Raw genomic sequence first — 13271 nt, 5'->3', positions numbered from 1 at the left:
TAAAGATGTCTAGAGACTAAAGACAAAAATGGGATCTCAGGAGGCTGGAGCAATAGCACAGCGGGTAGGGAGTTTGCCTTGAACATGGCCGACCCAGGTTCGATTCCCAGCATCCCATATGGTCCCTAGAGCACCACCAGGAGTAAGTCCTGAGTGCATGAACCAGGAGTAACCCCTGTGCATCACTGGGTATGACCCAAAAAGCAAAAAAAAAAAAAAGGCGGGGGATCTCAGGACTAAAATTAGGATTAGAGGCCAAAGCAATAGTATAACTTGCTTTATACTGCCAATCTGGGTTCAACCCCCAACATCCCATATGGTCCTGAGTCCCCCCTCCAAGAGTGATCCCTTAGCACAAAGCCAGGAATAAGTCCTGAGCATTGCCGAGTATGGCTCAAAACCCAATAAATAAATGAAATTAGAATTAGAGATGACAGTTTGAGCTTCATTTTATTTGAAGAAAAGCAAGTTCAATACCTATAGAGTAAAACCAGCTGATGTGCATGTGGTTTACATAGGATAATAGACAAGAACCAACGTGTTCCTGTGCATGAATGGTAACTACCCTCAACCTCAGCAGGGGTGTGACCAAAGTGGTGGGGACTCTGCGGTGACAGGTGGACACGCTTTGTGTCTGACATGTGATGGACAGGTGAACACACCGTTCACCTGAACAGTGTTAGCCCATATTCAGGGCTTGACAAACACATTATCACTTGAGATTGCTTTCACAGGACACATCCAAATAGTTCAATCTTGACAACTCACTTTAAAGATGTTTAACCACCACGTGGACTGGAGCGATAGCACAGTGGGTAGGGCGTTTGCCTTGCATGAGGCCGACATGGCCGACCCGAGTTCGATTCCTCCACCCCTCTCAGAGAGCCCGGCAAGCTACCGAGAGTATCCCGCCCACACGGCAGAGCCTGGAAAGCTCCCCGTGATATATTCGATATGCCAAACACAGTAACAACAAGTTTCATGATGGAGATGTTACTGGGCCTGCTTGAGCAAATCGATGAACAACGGGAGGACAGTGACAGTGACAGTGAACCACCACGTGAGTCAGCTCTGCTTAAAGTGTGGGGTTCCTGAAGAAACACGGTTGGGACTCTGGAAAAAGAATTGAGCAAACCGGGACCCTGGAGAGATCTAGGACCTTCCCGGCCCCAAGCTTGCCCGTGGGGGAGACCAGGCCTCAGCCCTGCTTTCTCCAGCCCCTGCGTGTCTGTCTGACATTGTTGCTTCAGCTCATCACCCGGCAAAGGCTCAGGCAGCTGCCTAGGTTCTGCTGCTCCTCGGGTGAACCTGCAGTACCCCCTCATCTGCTCTGGGGCCATTGTCACATTGTCTGTTGGGGTGGCCTTGTGCCCCGGGAACCTGAGGCCTCACTGCAGTGGCCGTTTGGAGCTCATCCTCTGCCACACACTTTCCCAGCAGGAACTTATTCTGTTGCCGGATTGAAGCACCTTTTGTTTGTCTGTTTGGGGGCTACAGCTGTGGGTGCTCAGGGCTTACTCCTGGCTCTGTGCTCAGGGATCACTCTTGGTGGGGCTCAGGAGACCCTATAGGATGCTGGGGACTAAACCCAGGCCAGCCACGTGCAAAGCAAGCACCTATCCACTCTACTATCACTCTGGCCCCAAGTCAGGCACCTTTTGTACAATGAAATCTACTCTTTGCTTCTATTTTTAGAGCAAGTGGAGGAACGGGTTCCTTTTGGCACCCAGAAGCTTCTCCAGCCCTTGAGAGGATCTCTGAAACTTTCAAGGGACTTGAAAATCATGGTGACCTGGAGACTCTAACTAACATAACTTGGCATATCTTACTGTGCATTTTACCAACGAACACACTCGAGTCCAGTTGGATTGTTTTCCTCCTACTCTCAACACTAATCATTTTGTATTATCTATTTCCGTCCCTGTTCTCACTTCACTTTGGGCGGGGGAAGGGGTTTAAGACAGACACTTAAAAATAGCTAACATCCTTATATTTTTACAATCTTCATGAGAAGGTGGTAGGTAGGAACAATGTCCTTCCCCCCGCCACCCCCCACCCCCGTTCTTGATTCTTATTCCTGAATCTAGAGCATAGGTCCCAGCCTGGCTGGCCTTAGTCGGATACTTGTGGTGTCACTTTGTAAGATGATCAGAAACTCTAAGGGCACTCTGGACATTACCCAGCCATATCTGCAAAGAGTCCGGAGTGTATATACTAGTATTTCCCCCCTGATTAGGAAGCAAGGAAGCAGCGTCTGGTCTTGCCTGGGTGATGCTCCTTATCAGTTCTGGGCAGCAGTTCAGGTTGCTGCCAATGAGTTCTGAAGGGAGGGAGGATCAAATTAGCATCTCTACTCGCCATGCTGGGATGTAGCCTGCCAAAACGCACTCTCCCCGCCAAAACACACCTCCCCACCCAGACACCCACACTGCCCAAATGGTGTTCTTTACTCTGCCGTTCTAAGTGCATAGGGACAAGCACAAACAGTTGCCTACTCTCCTATCCAAGAGACACACACTCACACACACACACTTATACACACACAACTCTGCCTGCCCACAGAGACACACACACCCACAGATCTACGAGAAAACTGTAGTACCTTGTGGGAGCTGCTGATGTCACCCTCCCAGAATAGCTTGGCCCCTCATCCCACCCCCCTCCTGCCTGCGGATCAGTTTCCCTCAACCTCAGGTTTCCTCCTGGTCAGGAAGCTGGGAGGTAACCTTGGCAACTGGGCCTGCCCTGCAGCCCACAGTGCTGGGGAAGAGGAAGATGAGACTGGACTGGGCAGGTGACCGTCGTGCAGGGGACTGGAGCTGAGACTAAGAAGAGGAACCTTTCCCTCTGGGTGCAGATCTGACCCAATGAGGCCCATTTCGGAGCTGTAGGCCACTCAGGAGTGGGTCCCATAGATGGGCCATGCAAGAGGGTGAGATGTGCCGCCCCCCACCCCCCAACCACCCCCAAGGCCAGGAGAGCCGGTGCGTTGTGGTCACTCACACAGAAGTGGTTTCTGATCCAACTGAGGGATAAACTGCCTCCCCCTCATTCCCACCTGCTCACTCAGTGGAGGCCATGTCAGGTCAACTTGATATGCTAGGGTATATCAATATAGAATGCCCAGACTTCACCTCAGGCTCTGGGGGAGGGGAAGAGATGAATTCAAAGAGGAAGAGGAAGAAGAGGAAGAGAAAAAAGAGAAAGAAGAGGGAGAAGAAAGGAGAAGGAGTAGGAGGAGGAAGAGGAGGAGGAGGAAGAAGAGCCAGGAAAGAAGGAGAGGAGGAGGAGGAGAGGAGAGGGGGTGGGGGAGCCCTGATGCTTGGATTGCACTTTGGCCACTTCTAGGACGAGGAGGCAGGAAGGCAGCAGCAGCATACAAGGGGAAGAGGTAAAATACTTGGGAGAAAGAGAGGAATTAAATGGAGGGTTTACCCGGGGCTACAGAGGCAAGTTCAGTGGGTAAGGCACTTACCTTGCATGCAATCAACTCAGATTCCATCCTGGAATCCCAGATGGTCTGCTCGGCCCTGCCAGAAGTGACCTCTGAGCATTGCCAGGTGTGCTCCTCACAAACAAAACAGATCAAGTGTTTATTTAAGGAAGAGAGAAAGTAGAAAAGACACTCCTGAAGGCATGAGAAGTGGGGGGTCCAATGAGGGAACACCTTAATTTTTTTTCTCTTGTGGTACCAGGGATTGAACTCAGGGCCTTACAGTGCAAGGCAAGTGCTCTACTACTGAACTAATTCCGCCACCAAGATGTAAAATCTGTTGTTTTATTTATTTATTTTTGGTTGAGGGAGGGGGTTGTGCCATACTCGGAGGTGCTCAGGGCTAACTCCTGGCTCTGCTCAGGAATCACGCTTGGCAGTATTCAGGGGACCATATCTGGAGCCAGAGAGTGAACTGAGCTGGCCATGTACAAGGCAAGCGCATGCCTCTCTAATATCTCTCTGGCCCCAAGATATGAACTCTTGACCACTCTTCTCTTTGGATCCTGGCAATTTAAGGAAACTTCAGATGTAATTTGTGTAACCAGAGTGTATTTGGCCTTGAGGTGGAACTGGGTTTCAACTAGGAACAAGGGATAAATTCAGCTTCATCTTCCTAGGCTTGTACAGAGAAAGAGAGGGGTCAGGGGTGTGTCTTCTGGCTCTCATTGGCTATCTGTGGCCCAATACAAAGTTCAGGATTCAGCAAGGAATTACCACCAAGGAATCTGAGGCACATCTGGGTAATGGGCTAGGGCATTACTAGGCTAATGCCGGATAAGCTCTCCTCACTCCTGTTCAAAATGGCAGGTGTTTCCATCCCTATTTGTGGCAATATCATCATCATCATCATCATCATCATCATCATCATTATCATCTGAAACAACAGTTCTGGGAGACAATATGGGACCATAAGTCACTGTTCCAACTGCACAAAGACTCCGTGATCTCCTTAGATGTCAACAGATCTGATCCTAACTCTATTGAGAACTAGTTATGTGACCTGGTAAATGATTAAAAATCTACATTACATGTGGGCTGAGGAGATAGTATCTAGTTAGGGTAGTTGTCTTGCATGCTTTAAATCCTGGTTCTATCCTTGGTACCACATATGGTCCCCCAGACACTGCTATGAGTGACCTGAGCACAGAGTCATGCTGCTGAGTATAACCCAAGAAAAACCTCTACCCTCCCCCACCCTCCATAAAAGTTTTTTCACATAAGACTGAGTTCACTTTTTACTGTTTCCTAAGACAAAATGACAGGTGATGGTGCATCAAGACTTTTTATCTGGTCTAAAGTATGCCCAGAACACCAGGTCAGTTAAAACAGTCTGGAGGGTGTTTAAGACAGTTCAAAAGGTGTTCAGTTTTTTCAGAGTTAGGCACCAAACATCCTTCTACACCTGTCCATACTTTGACATATTTCCTGGACTTTTTTGGTGGTTGACCTTGGTCAACTGTGGTCTCGACCTGACCTCTTTGGTTTCTTGTCCCAGCCCTGCTTCTTGTAACAATCTGCTTCCTCTCAAAGGGCAAGGAAGGTCTCAGCTGGTCTGGTTTCGGGTTTTTTTTTTTTTTTTGGTAGGGGAGGGAGGGGAGGCCACACCCAGTGGTGCTTAAGGCTGACTCTTAGCTCTGTGCTCAAGTCCCACTCCAGGTGGGTTAGGATATCATATGGGATGCTGGGGATCAAACCCAGGTTGGCCTCATGCAAGGCCAACTGTCCTATCACTCAACTCCAGCTGGTCTGCCTTAGTTTCTGGAGGGAAACCATGAAGAGATCATCTAGGAGATATATTCATGCCCAGTGAATGTATATCTAAAGAATGTACATGCCTTTTATATCTAAAGCAATGATGGATTAGAATTATGGAGCATTTTGGTGACTCGGGGGGAGCCGTATATTCCAAACCTGGATTGTCCTGGAACTGTCGGACATGGGATCAAAGCGATCTGTTTTCAAGCAGCAGCAAACTGTTTGTTTTTTATGCCACAACTGGTGGTGCTCAGGGTTTTTTCCTGACTCTACACTTTGGGATCACTCCAGGTGGGGGCTGGAGGTTTCATATAGGGTGCTAGGGATCAAATCTGGGCTGGCCGTGTGCAAGACAAGTGCCCTACCCTTTATTTTATCTCTCTGGTCCCTGCAAACAGTTTTTGAGGTAAGATGACAACCTCTAGGCCAGATCAATAGTATGAGGGGTAGGGCGCTGGCCTTGCATGTAGTTGACCGGGTTCAACATCCCGCAGTCCATATGGTCCACTGAGCATGCTAGGAGTGATTCCTGAGCATAGAGCCAGGAGTAACTCCTGAACACTGTGAGATGTCTTTTTTTTTTTTTTTTTTTTAAGATTTCAACCTCTTTAAGGATGGCTGAATACCAGAAAAGGATTGGAGAGACATCACAGTGGAGAGAGTGCTTGCCTCACACATGACCAACTGGGGCTTGATCTCTGTCATCATATATGTTCACCTGAGCTTCTCCAGGAGTGATCCCTGAATGCAGAGCCAGGCGTAAAACCCGAGAATTTCTAGGGATGGCCCCGAAACTAAAAATAATATAAATAGGTTGGAAGATGAACTTTATTGTCATCATTATTATTATTTATTATTATTTAGTTTTGTTGGCCACATCCAGTGGTGTTCAGGGCTTACTCCTGGATCTCTGTGCTGGACTCACTTTCTGGCGGGGCTCAGTGACATGCCCTCTCTACCATTTCTCTGGCCTCAACAGGGACAACTTAATATGACATGAGAGAGAGAGGTGGGTGCAGGGTTTCAAAGTGGGAGGGCCGGCCAGGCCAGATGCTGGGAACACAGAGTGGTAGGCAAGAAGCAGCGAGGAATCCCGGGGACACCAGGAACCCAGAGCACCAGGCCCTGGCACCTTCAGGCCTGCATGGATCAGGACCCAGGTTACACGACAGAGAGGGGATCAGAGGCTAAATGTTGAAGACATTGGGCTGAAGAGATGCTGTAATACTTACCCCATAATAGGAAGCAACAAAAATCTCAAAAACGGTAGATGGGGGACCAGAGCGATAGCACAGTGGGTAGGGTGTTTGCCTTGCACACGGCGGATCTGGCTGACCCAGGTTCAATTCCTCCGCCCCTCTCGGAGAGCCCAGCAAGCTACCAAGTGTATCTCGCCTGCACAGCAAAGCCTGGCAAGCTCCCCATGACATATTCGATATGCCAAACACAGTAACAACAAGTGTCACAATGGAGACGTTACTGGGCCCGCTTGAGCAAATTGATGAATAACATGAGGACAGGACAGGACAGGACAGGGGGACCGAAGAAATAGTACAGCAGATAGGGTGTTGGCCTTTCGTGTGGCTGACCTGGGTTCAATCCCCGGCATTCCCTACGGTCCCCTGAACACCCCATAGAGGGTAATTCCTGAGTGCAGAGCCAGAAGTAACTCCTGAGCATTACTGGGTATGACTCAAAGTACAAACAAACAAACAAAAAAAAAAGTGGACGGGTTCAGATGAAGGAGTCTAGTCTTCACGTTGTGGACAAAGCGGGGAGAGGTTATCTCAGAAGGAACTCATCACAAGAGCAAGTAAGTGGGGAAGTGTAGGCGGGGGGTGGCGGGGTGGGGGTGGGGGGGCAGGGAACTCTACAAACATGGGGGAGGGGTGAGGTTTGCTGGGTCTCCTGGGATCCATCCACAAGGAAGAAGCCAAAGGTCTCGGGACTGACTCTGAGGAGTAAAGAACAAGGAGAACCAAAAGCGAATATGAGTTTTGGTTTTTGTTTGTTTGTTTGTTTGTTTTGGAAATGACAATGTCTCAGACACACATGGGGTCAGGAAGGCTGAAGAAGGGACAGTGGGCTTAGACTGACCTTGAATTGACCCTGGGCATCCAAGGTGAGGGACAGGGCAGGTAGTAGAAGGAGCAGAATGAAAGGCCAGAGGGCAGCCCACAAACGTGGTACAGTGAACCTCAAAGTGGACCCCGTAGAGTCTGAGGAAAGGCGGTAGAGGAGCAGTAAGAGGACAAGGCCATGGGGGTACGGGAAGGGGAGGCCCAGGAGAGGCACTGGGAGGCACGCAGGCAGGGGACCTGGGGCACTGGTCCAAAAGGAAGGAGGAGGAGAGCGTGCTCGAAGCTCACGGGGATCAACTGCCCTCCCGACACTAGTATGCCAAGAGGGAGGCGGAGGCTGCGATCTTACACTGAAGAGTCCGTGTGGACAAAGGAGGAAGGAACAAAACCGGAGAGGGAGTGGACAGAAGAATGTGTCGAGTTGAGAGCAGACCACTTATTTCAAACAAACTCAGGGCCAGAGCAAGAGTACAGCAGGGAGGCTAGTCTTGCATGCAGCTGGCCTGGGTTGGATCCCCGACACCCCATAAAGTCCCCTGAGCCTGCCAAGAGTGATCCCTGAGCACAAGGCCAGGAATAAGCCCTCAGCACAGCTGGGTGTGGCCCTCAAACAAAAATAAAACAAATAAACAAGACAAATAGAACTGTGGTGTTTTATGTTTTGTTGTTGTCACTTTGACCATTTTTAAGGCCACACCCAGGGATGCTCAGGGGTTACTCTGGCTTTGCACTCAAGAGATATTCCTGGTGGTGCTTGGGGGAACCATATGGAATGCCAGGGATCCATAGAACCCAGCCGCGAGCAAGGCAAGTGCCCAACCCGCTGTACTATGGCTCCAGCCCTTAAGCTGTCACTGTCATTGTTCTCCTGTTGTTCATCGGTTTGCTCGAGCGGGCCCAGTAACGTCTCCATTGTGACACTTGTCACTGTGTTTGGCTTATCAAATACGTCACAGGTAGCTTGCAAGGCTTTGCCGTGCAGGTGAGATACTCTCGGTAGCTTGCCGGGCTCTCCGAGAGGGGCGGAGGAATGGCATTTTAAAGGAAAGTAAGAACTAGAAAAATAGCTAAGGCAGAAGGTCTGGTAACCCTAGGTTCCCCCTTCTCCCCCCTGCCCACCCCGCCCCCCTACACTACACCTCCACCAACCAAGTAGGTGAGACTCAGACGTTTGAGGACAAGAGAAAAGGGGTGTTGGGTCTTGAAAGATAGCAGAGGGTCAGGGATTTGCCCTGCACATGACCGCAGGCCTGGGGTTTCCCACCCCCCCTACACACCCACACAGAATGTGGACCCCCAGTACGGCCAGGAGTGAGCCCTGAGCACAGCTGGGTGTGCCCCCAGCCTCTCCCCAAAGGGAAAGGGGGAGCTGCAAATGAGGAGCAGAATTTGTTGGGGAAGGGGGCTTGGTGTGGACCTTCCATCCACAGACGATAGTCCTCATTTCAGAAGCTGAGAAACTTGCTTCTTGGAAGGGGTGGCACTTAAGAATGGCCTTCGAGGGGCTGGAACGACGTATGATGAGTAGGGCGTTTGCCTGGCACTCGGGCGGCCCGGGTTCGATCCTTGGCATCCCATATGGTCACCCCCCCACCCCCCACCCCAGCACCGTCAGGAGTACCGTTAGGGGTGGCCCCAAACAAACAAACAAACAAACAAACAGACAGACAAAAGAACAGCCTTTGAAGGCTGGGCAGAGAGGAGTCCCGGCAGCCCGAAGCCAAAGCCCAAGAGCCCGGGGCCCCTCCCGGCCTGTCTGCCCTTTTCTCTCCGGCCTCCCCCACTCGCTCGCCGCAGACTCGGGTTCCCAGCACTGACGTCAGCCCGCGGTGACCTCAGCGCGGCGGAGGCGGCCCGGACGGGGGCGGGGCGGCAAGCGTGCGCGCGGCAGGCCACGCCCCCATCCGCCCGCGCCGGCCAATGGGCGGCGCCGCCCGCTCGCCGGGCCGCTCGGGGTTCTATAAAAGGCGCGTCCGGGCTCCAGTCCGGGCAGACTCCGAGCGGCGGCCGGACGCGCGTGGGGAGCGGGCAGCGGGGCGGCCACATGAGTCAGAGCCGGCGGGCCGGGCAGCGCGCAGACATGGTCCCTGAGATCGCGGCCGCCGTGGGCTTCCTCTCTAGCTTGCTGCGGACCCGGGGCGGCGTGAGCGAGCAGAGGCTGAAGGTGTTCAACGGGGCTCTGCAGGAAGCACTCGCAGGTGAGCCCGGCCACGGGGGTCCCGGCGCGCGGGCGTTGGGGGGGGGGGGGGCGGGACGCGGCGGGCTGCCGGGGCGCGCCCCTCCGGGGACCCCCCGAGCGCTCCCCCACTCCACGGCGGGACCGAGGGACTCTTCCAAAGCTGCCTGCGAGTTAGGGTCCCGCTGCCTGCCTTCCGCGTTCTCCGTGGCCCCTGCCCCGTCTGCCACCCCGCGTGGCACCGGAAGGGCCGGCCGCGAGGCTCTGCGGGTTGTTTGTTGGGGTGGGAGGGGGGGTGCAAGGACGGCTTGGCGGAGATAAGCAGCCGCTGGGAGGGGCCCTTCCAGCCGGACTGTCCACCCCGCCCGAGCCCGAGCCGCTCTGAGCTTGGCCACAGAGATTCTGCCGACCCAGCAGGGCAGACGTTCGTCACAACACCCCGGGGCCTGGGACGTGGCTCCGTCCACACTTGCCTTGCGCCTTGTGTGGTTAGGCCCCGGGTTCGATCCCCCAGCACGGCAGACACCAGATCAATACACACCCCGCCCCAGATGACCCCCTTTGGGCTCCCTTTTCACGGGCGAATGGTCTCTGACTTAAGAAGGTGGCGAAGGGAGGGAGGGACACAAGTGGGGCAGACCTGGCAAAGTGGCCTTGGAACCCCAGGGAACCTGCCTGGACATGCCAGCCTCTGCACACCCTCCTCCGAGCAGAGACCTTGCCCGGAACAGAGCCCTGGCCACTAGGAAGTTCAGGGATCTGGGATCCACCCCACCGCGCCTGCAGTTCCTTCCAGAACCTGGGCGGACTGGGGTCTTTCCAGACCCTCCACTCTAGTCTGCCACAGTGACAGGAGGGGTTGAGAAGGTTCCGGAACGCAAAGGAAGCCCCCCTCGCTTCCTTCCTTCATGGTCTTCTCTCCTCCTTGACTGTCCCATCCCTTCCTCCCTCCCCACTCCCGCCCCCACCCCCACCCCCTGTGTCATCGCTGAGCTCACCAGGGCACGTCCCTGCTCTCCTGTTTCCACAGAACACTACAAGCACCACTGGTTCCCCGAGAAGCCGTCCAAGGGCTCTGGCTACCGCTGCATCCGCATCAACCACAAGATGGACCCCATCATCAGCAAGGTGGCCAGCCAGATCGGACTCAGCCAGCCCCAGCTGCACCAGCTGCTCCCCAGCGAGCTCACCCTGTGGGTGGACCCCTACGAGGTCTCCTACCGTATCGGGGAGGATGGTTCCATCTGCGTCCTGTACGAGGCGGCCCCGGTGGCTGCCTCCTACGGGCTCCTCACCTGCAAGAACCAAATGATGCTGGGCCGGAGCAGCCCCTCCAAGAACTACGTCATGGCCGTGTCCAGTTAGACCTCGGCGCCCGCCGCCCGCCAGCAGGCCTCTCTCTGCATACCTCAACCTGGGGAACTGTATTTTAAATGAAGAGCTATTTATATATATATATTATTTTTTTTAAGAAAAGGGGAGGAAAAACAGAAACCAAAAGATTTTTTTTTTAAAGAAAAAAAAAAAGAAAAGAATCCTTCAAGGGAGCTGCTCCAAGTGACTTCCCCAGGTGCCTTTGGAGAGTTGTATGTTTGAGTCTGGACGCTGGATCCGCCCATGGCGGGGGGCAGGGGTTAGGGGTTGCGCCTTGGATTGAGATTGGGAGAAGCTGGGCCTGTATCCCAGGGGGCGTTAAGGGGAAGCTGACAAAGAGAGCAACTGTGAAGGAGGGGTCAGGACGGTCCCTGGATGGAGAAGGGCCAGTTGCCCCCCACTCACTCCTGCTCACCTGCCCACCTCACTCAGGGCCCGGGCTGACACCCCAACTAGTTGTTGCCTCATCTTTTCTCCAGATCCTGGGCTGAGCCGGAGGCTGAGGGAGCCTCTCTCTTCCTTCTGTCTGTCCTAAAGCAGCTTTTCTGGAAACAGGACTTGTTTTGAAGTCCAGCTCAGGGTCCTGCGGTGGCATCTTCCCAGCCAGGAATCTTGGAGTGTTTGGGCTCCAGGGCGGATGGAGGAGTTGCAGGGGTCTGCGGTGGATGTGGGGGGTTTCTCTGCACAGCCCTTTGCTTTATGAGTGCGCATCTATGTGGAAAAGAACTGGAGGGTGATTCGCAATGGAATGTTGGGACCCAAAGAATATCGACCAGGGATGTTTTGGCCAAAACCTATTTTGGAGCCACACAAAAATCCTGATGGCATTGTCCCTTGGAGAGGTGGCTGAAAGCTCCGGGGAACTCCACATTCCTTCAGTACTGCCTTCTCTCTCAAAGCACAACACTCCCCCCGATGCTCCTCCGTGCTTCTTTCTAAGGGGGGGTGTCACGTAGCGCCCCGGACCCAGGACCAGAATTCTCTACCACTGTGCAATATGGTATGCAGGTCCCTGGAGGCTCTGAATGGCCCCCCGGGGCCCTGCTAGGCTGGGGCGTCATCTCCCCCCCAACCCCCTCTGAACTATGGCTGACTGGTCAGCCTTCAAGGGATCCCTTGGCTCTGAGGGAGAACGCCCAAGTTCTGCAGGACTACTTGGTAACTCCTGTAGCCAAACCTTGGGCATTGCTCTCTCTCTCTGGTGCTCAGAGCATCTGCGGGCAAGGTTACTTGTCCCTTTTAGTACAATCCAAATTTGTCTATTTGACTTGTGCAATATTTGCTGTTCTGTGTTGGAAGGAGAAAAAAAAAAAAGCCAAACTCCACTTGATTTCTCAGTGGCATGGGTGAGGGGTCCTGAGAAGGCCTTCCTTGAGTTTCCCGAACTTGAGTCGCCTTAAAGGGCATGGCTAGAACATCTGGACAGCCGGGCTGCCTGCTGGGGTAGAGCCTTCCCTAGCACCCCACCCCTTCCCCGGGGTTCTCTCCTACTCTTCACTACTCAGTTCCGACACAAAGGTGCTATCTACCAAACTCTCCCTACCCCTTCATTCCTGCCGTTCCGCCTCCTCAACTCTCCAGATTCCGAGCTGCCTTTCCTGCATTGCTTTAACTTGAACTTTGGGCCCACAGACCAAGCGCTCCTGTTGCAGCCTGTGGGTTGAAACCAAGCTGTGAACGGCTGCAGTTGGTGTTGTCATGTCTGCAGACAAGCTCCCTGCCTTTCCTCAGCCGCCGCTGCCGCGTGGTCTCTTGCTTCATCTTTTGTCTCCTCTCCTTTTTGATGTTCACTTTAAAAACAAAACACCCAGAGCTGGACTGTTGAGCAGGCCTGTCTCTCCTATGAAGTAAAAATAATAAAATAGTATGTTTGTAAGCTATTCTGCCTGAAAAGACAAAGGTTACTAATTGTACGATAGTGTTTTTATAAGGAAGAATGTACAGCTTTATGGACAAATGTATACTTTTTTTTGGTACTTTAATAAAAATGTAGCAGATAAAGTTGTGTGGTGTAGAGAAGGCCCCATCCCCCATCCCTCAACTTGGTTTCTGCCCAGGTCCGGTTCTTTTTCTGTGTCTCAGCGGCCTTCAGTGGCTCACAGAAGACCCATCCGTGTGACAAAAAATTACAGAGGCTAGAGTGACAGTACAGCAGGTAGTGCGTTTGCCTTGCGCGCAGCCCACCCGGGTTCGATTCCCAGCATCCCATATGGTCCCTTGAGCATCGCCATGAGTAATTCCTGAGTGCAGAGCCAGGAGTAACCCCTGAGCATCGCTGGGTGTGACCCAAAAAGCAAAAAGAAAATTCCAGTTGTGTTCCAGGTCATGTCCAAACCTCCCCTCTTCCTGGGAAGAGCCTGAATCATGGCCACGGTTCCCGAAAGTGCCC

General features: G+C 53.0%; 1 protein-coding gene across 1 annotated transcript; it reads left to right on the top strand.

Moving 5' to 3' along the window:
• The first annotated feature begins 9338 nt into the window (after positions 1 to 9338).
• Positions 9339 to 10996, top strand: BTG2 (BTG anti-proliferation factor 2). The gene is made up of 2 exons (XM_056110684.1): positions 9339 to 9530; positions 10539 to 10996. Exons 1-2 carry the CDS (start codon positions 9377 to 9379, stop codon positions 10871 to 10873), a joined length of 489 nt encoding a protein of 162 aa, XP_055966659.1. The 5' UTR covers positions 9339 to 9376; the 3' UTR covers positions 10874 to 10996.
• Positions 10997 to 13271: the final 2275 nt, after the last annotated feature.

The sequence above is a fragment of the Sorex fumeus genome, unplaced genomic scaffold (genome assembly GCF_029834395.1).
Source record: "Sorex fumeus unplaced genomic scaffold, SorFum_2.1 ptg000010l, whole genome shotgun sequence".
NCBI lineage: Eukaryota > Metazoa > Chordata > Mammalia > Eulipotyphla > Soricidae > Sorex > Sorex fumeus.
Note: the sequence above shows the minus strand (reverse complement) of the source record. Positions and strands in the feature narration are given on the sequence as shown.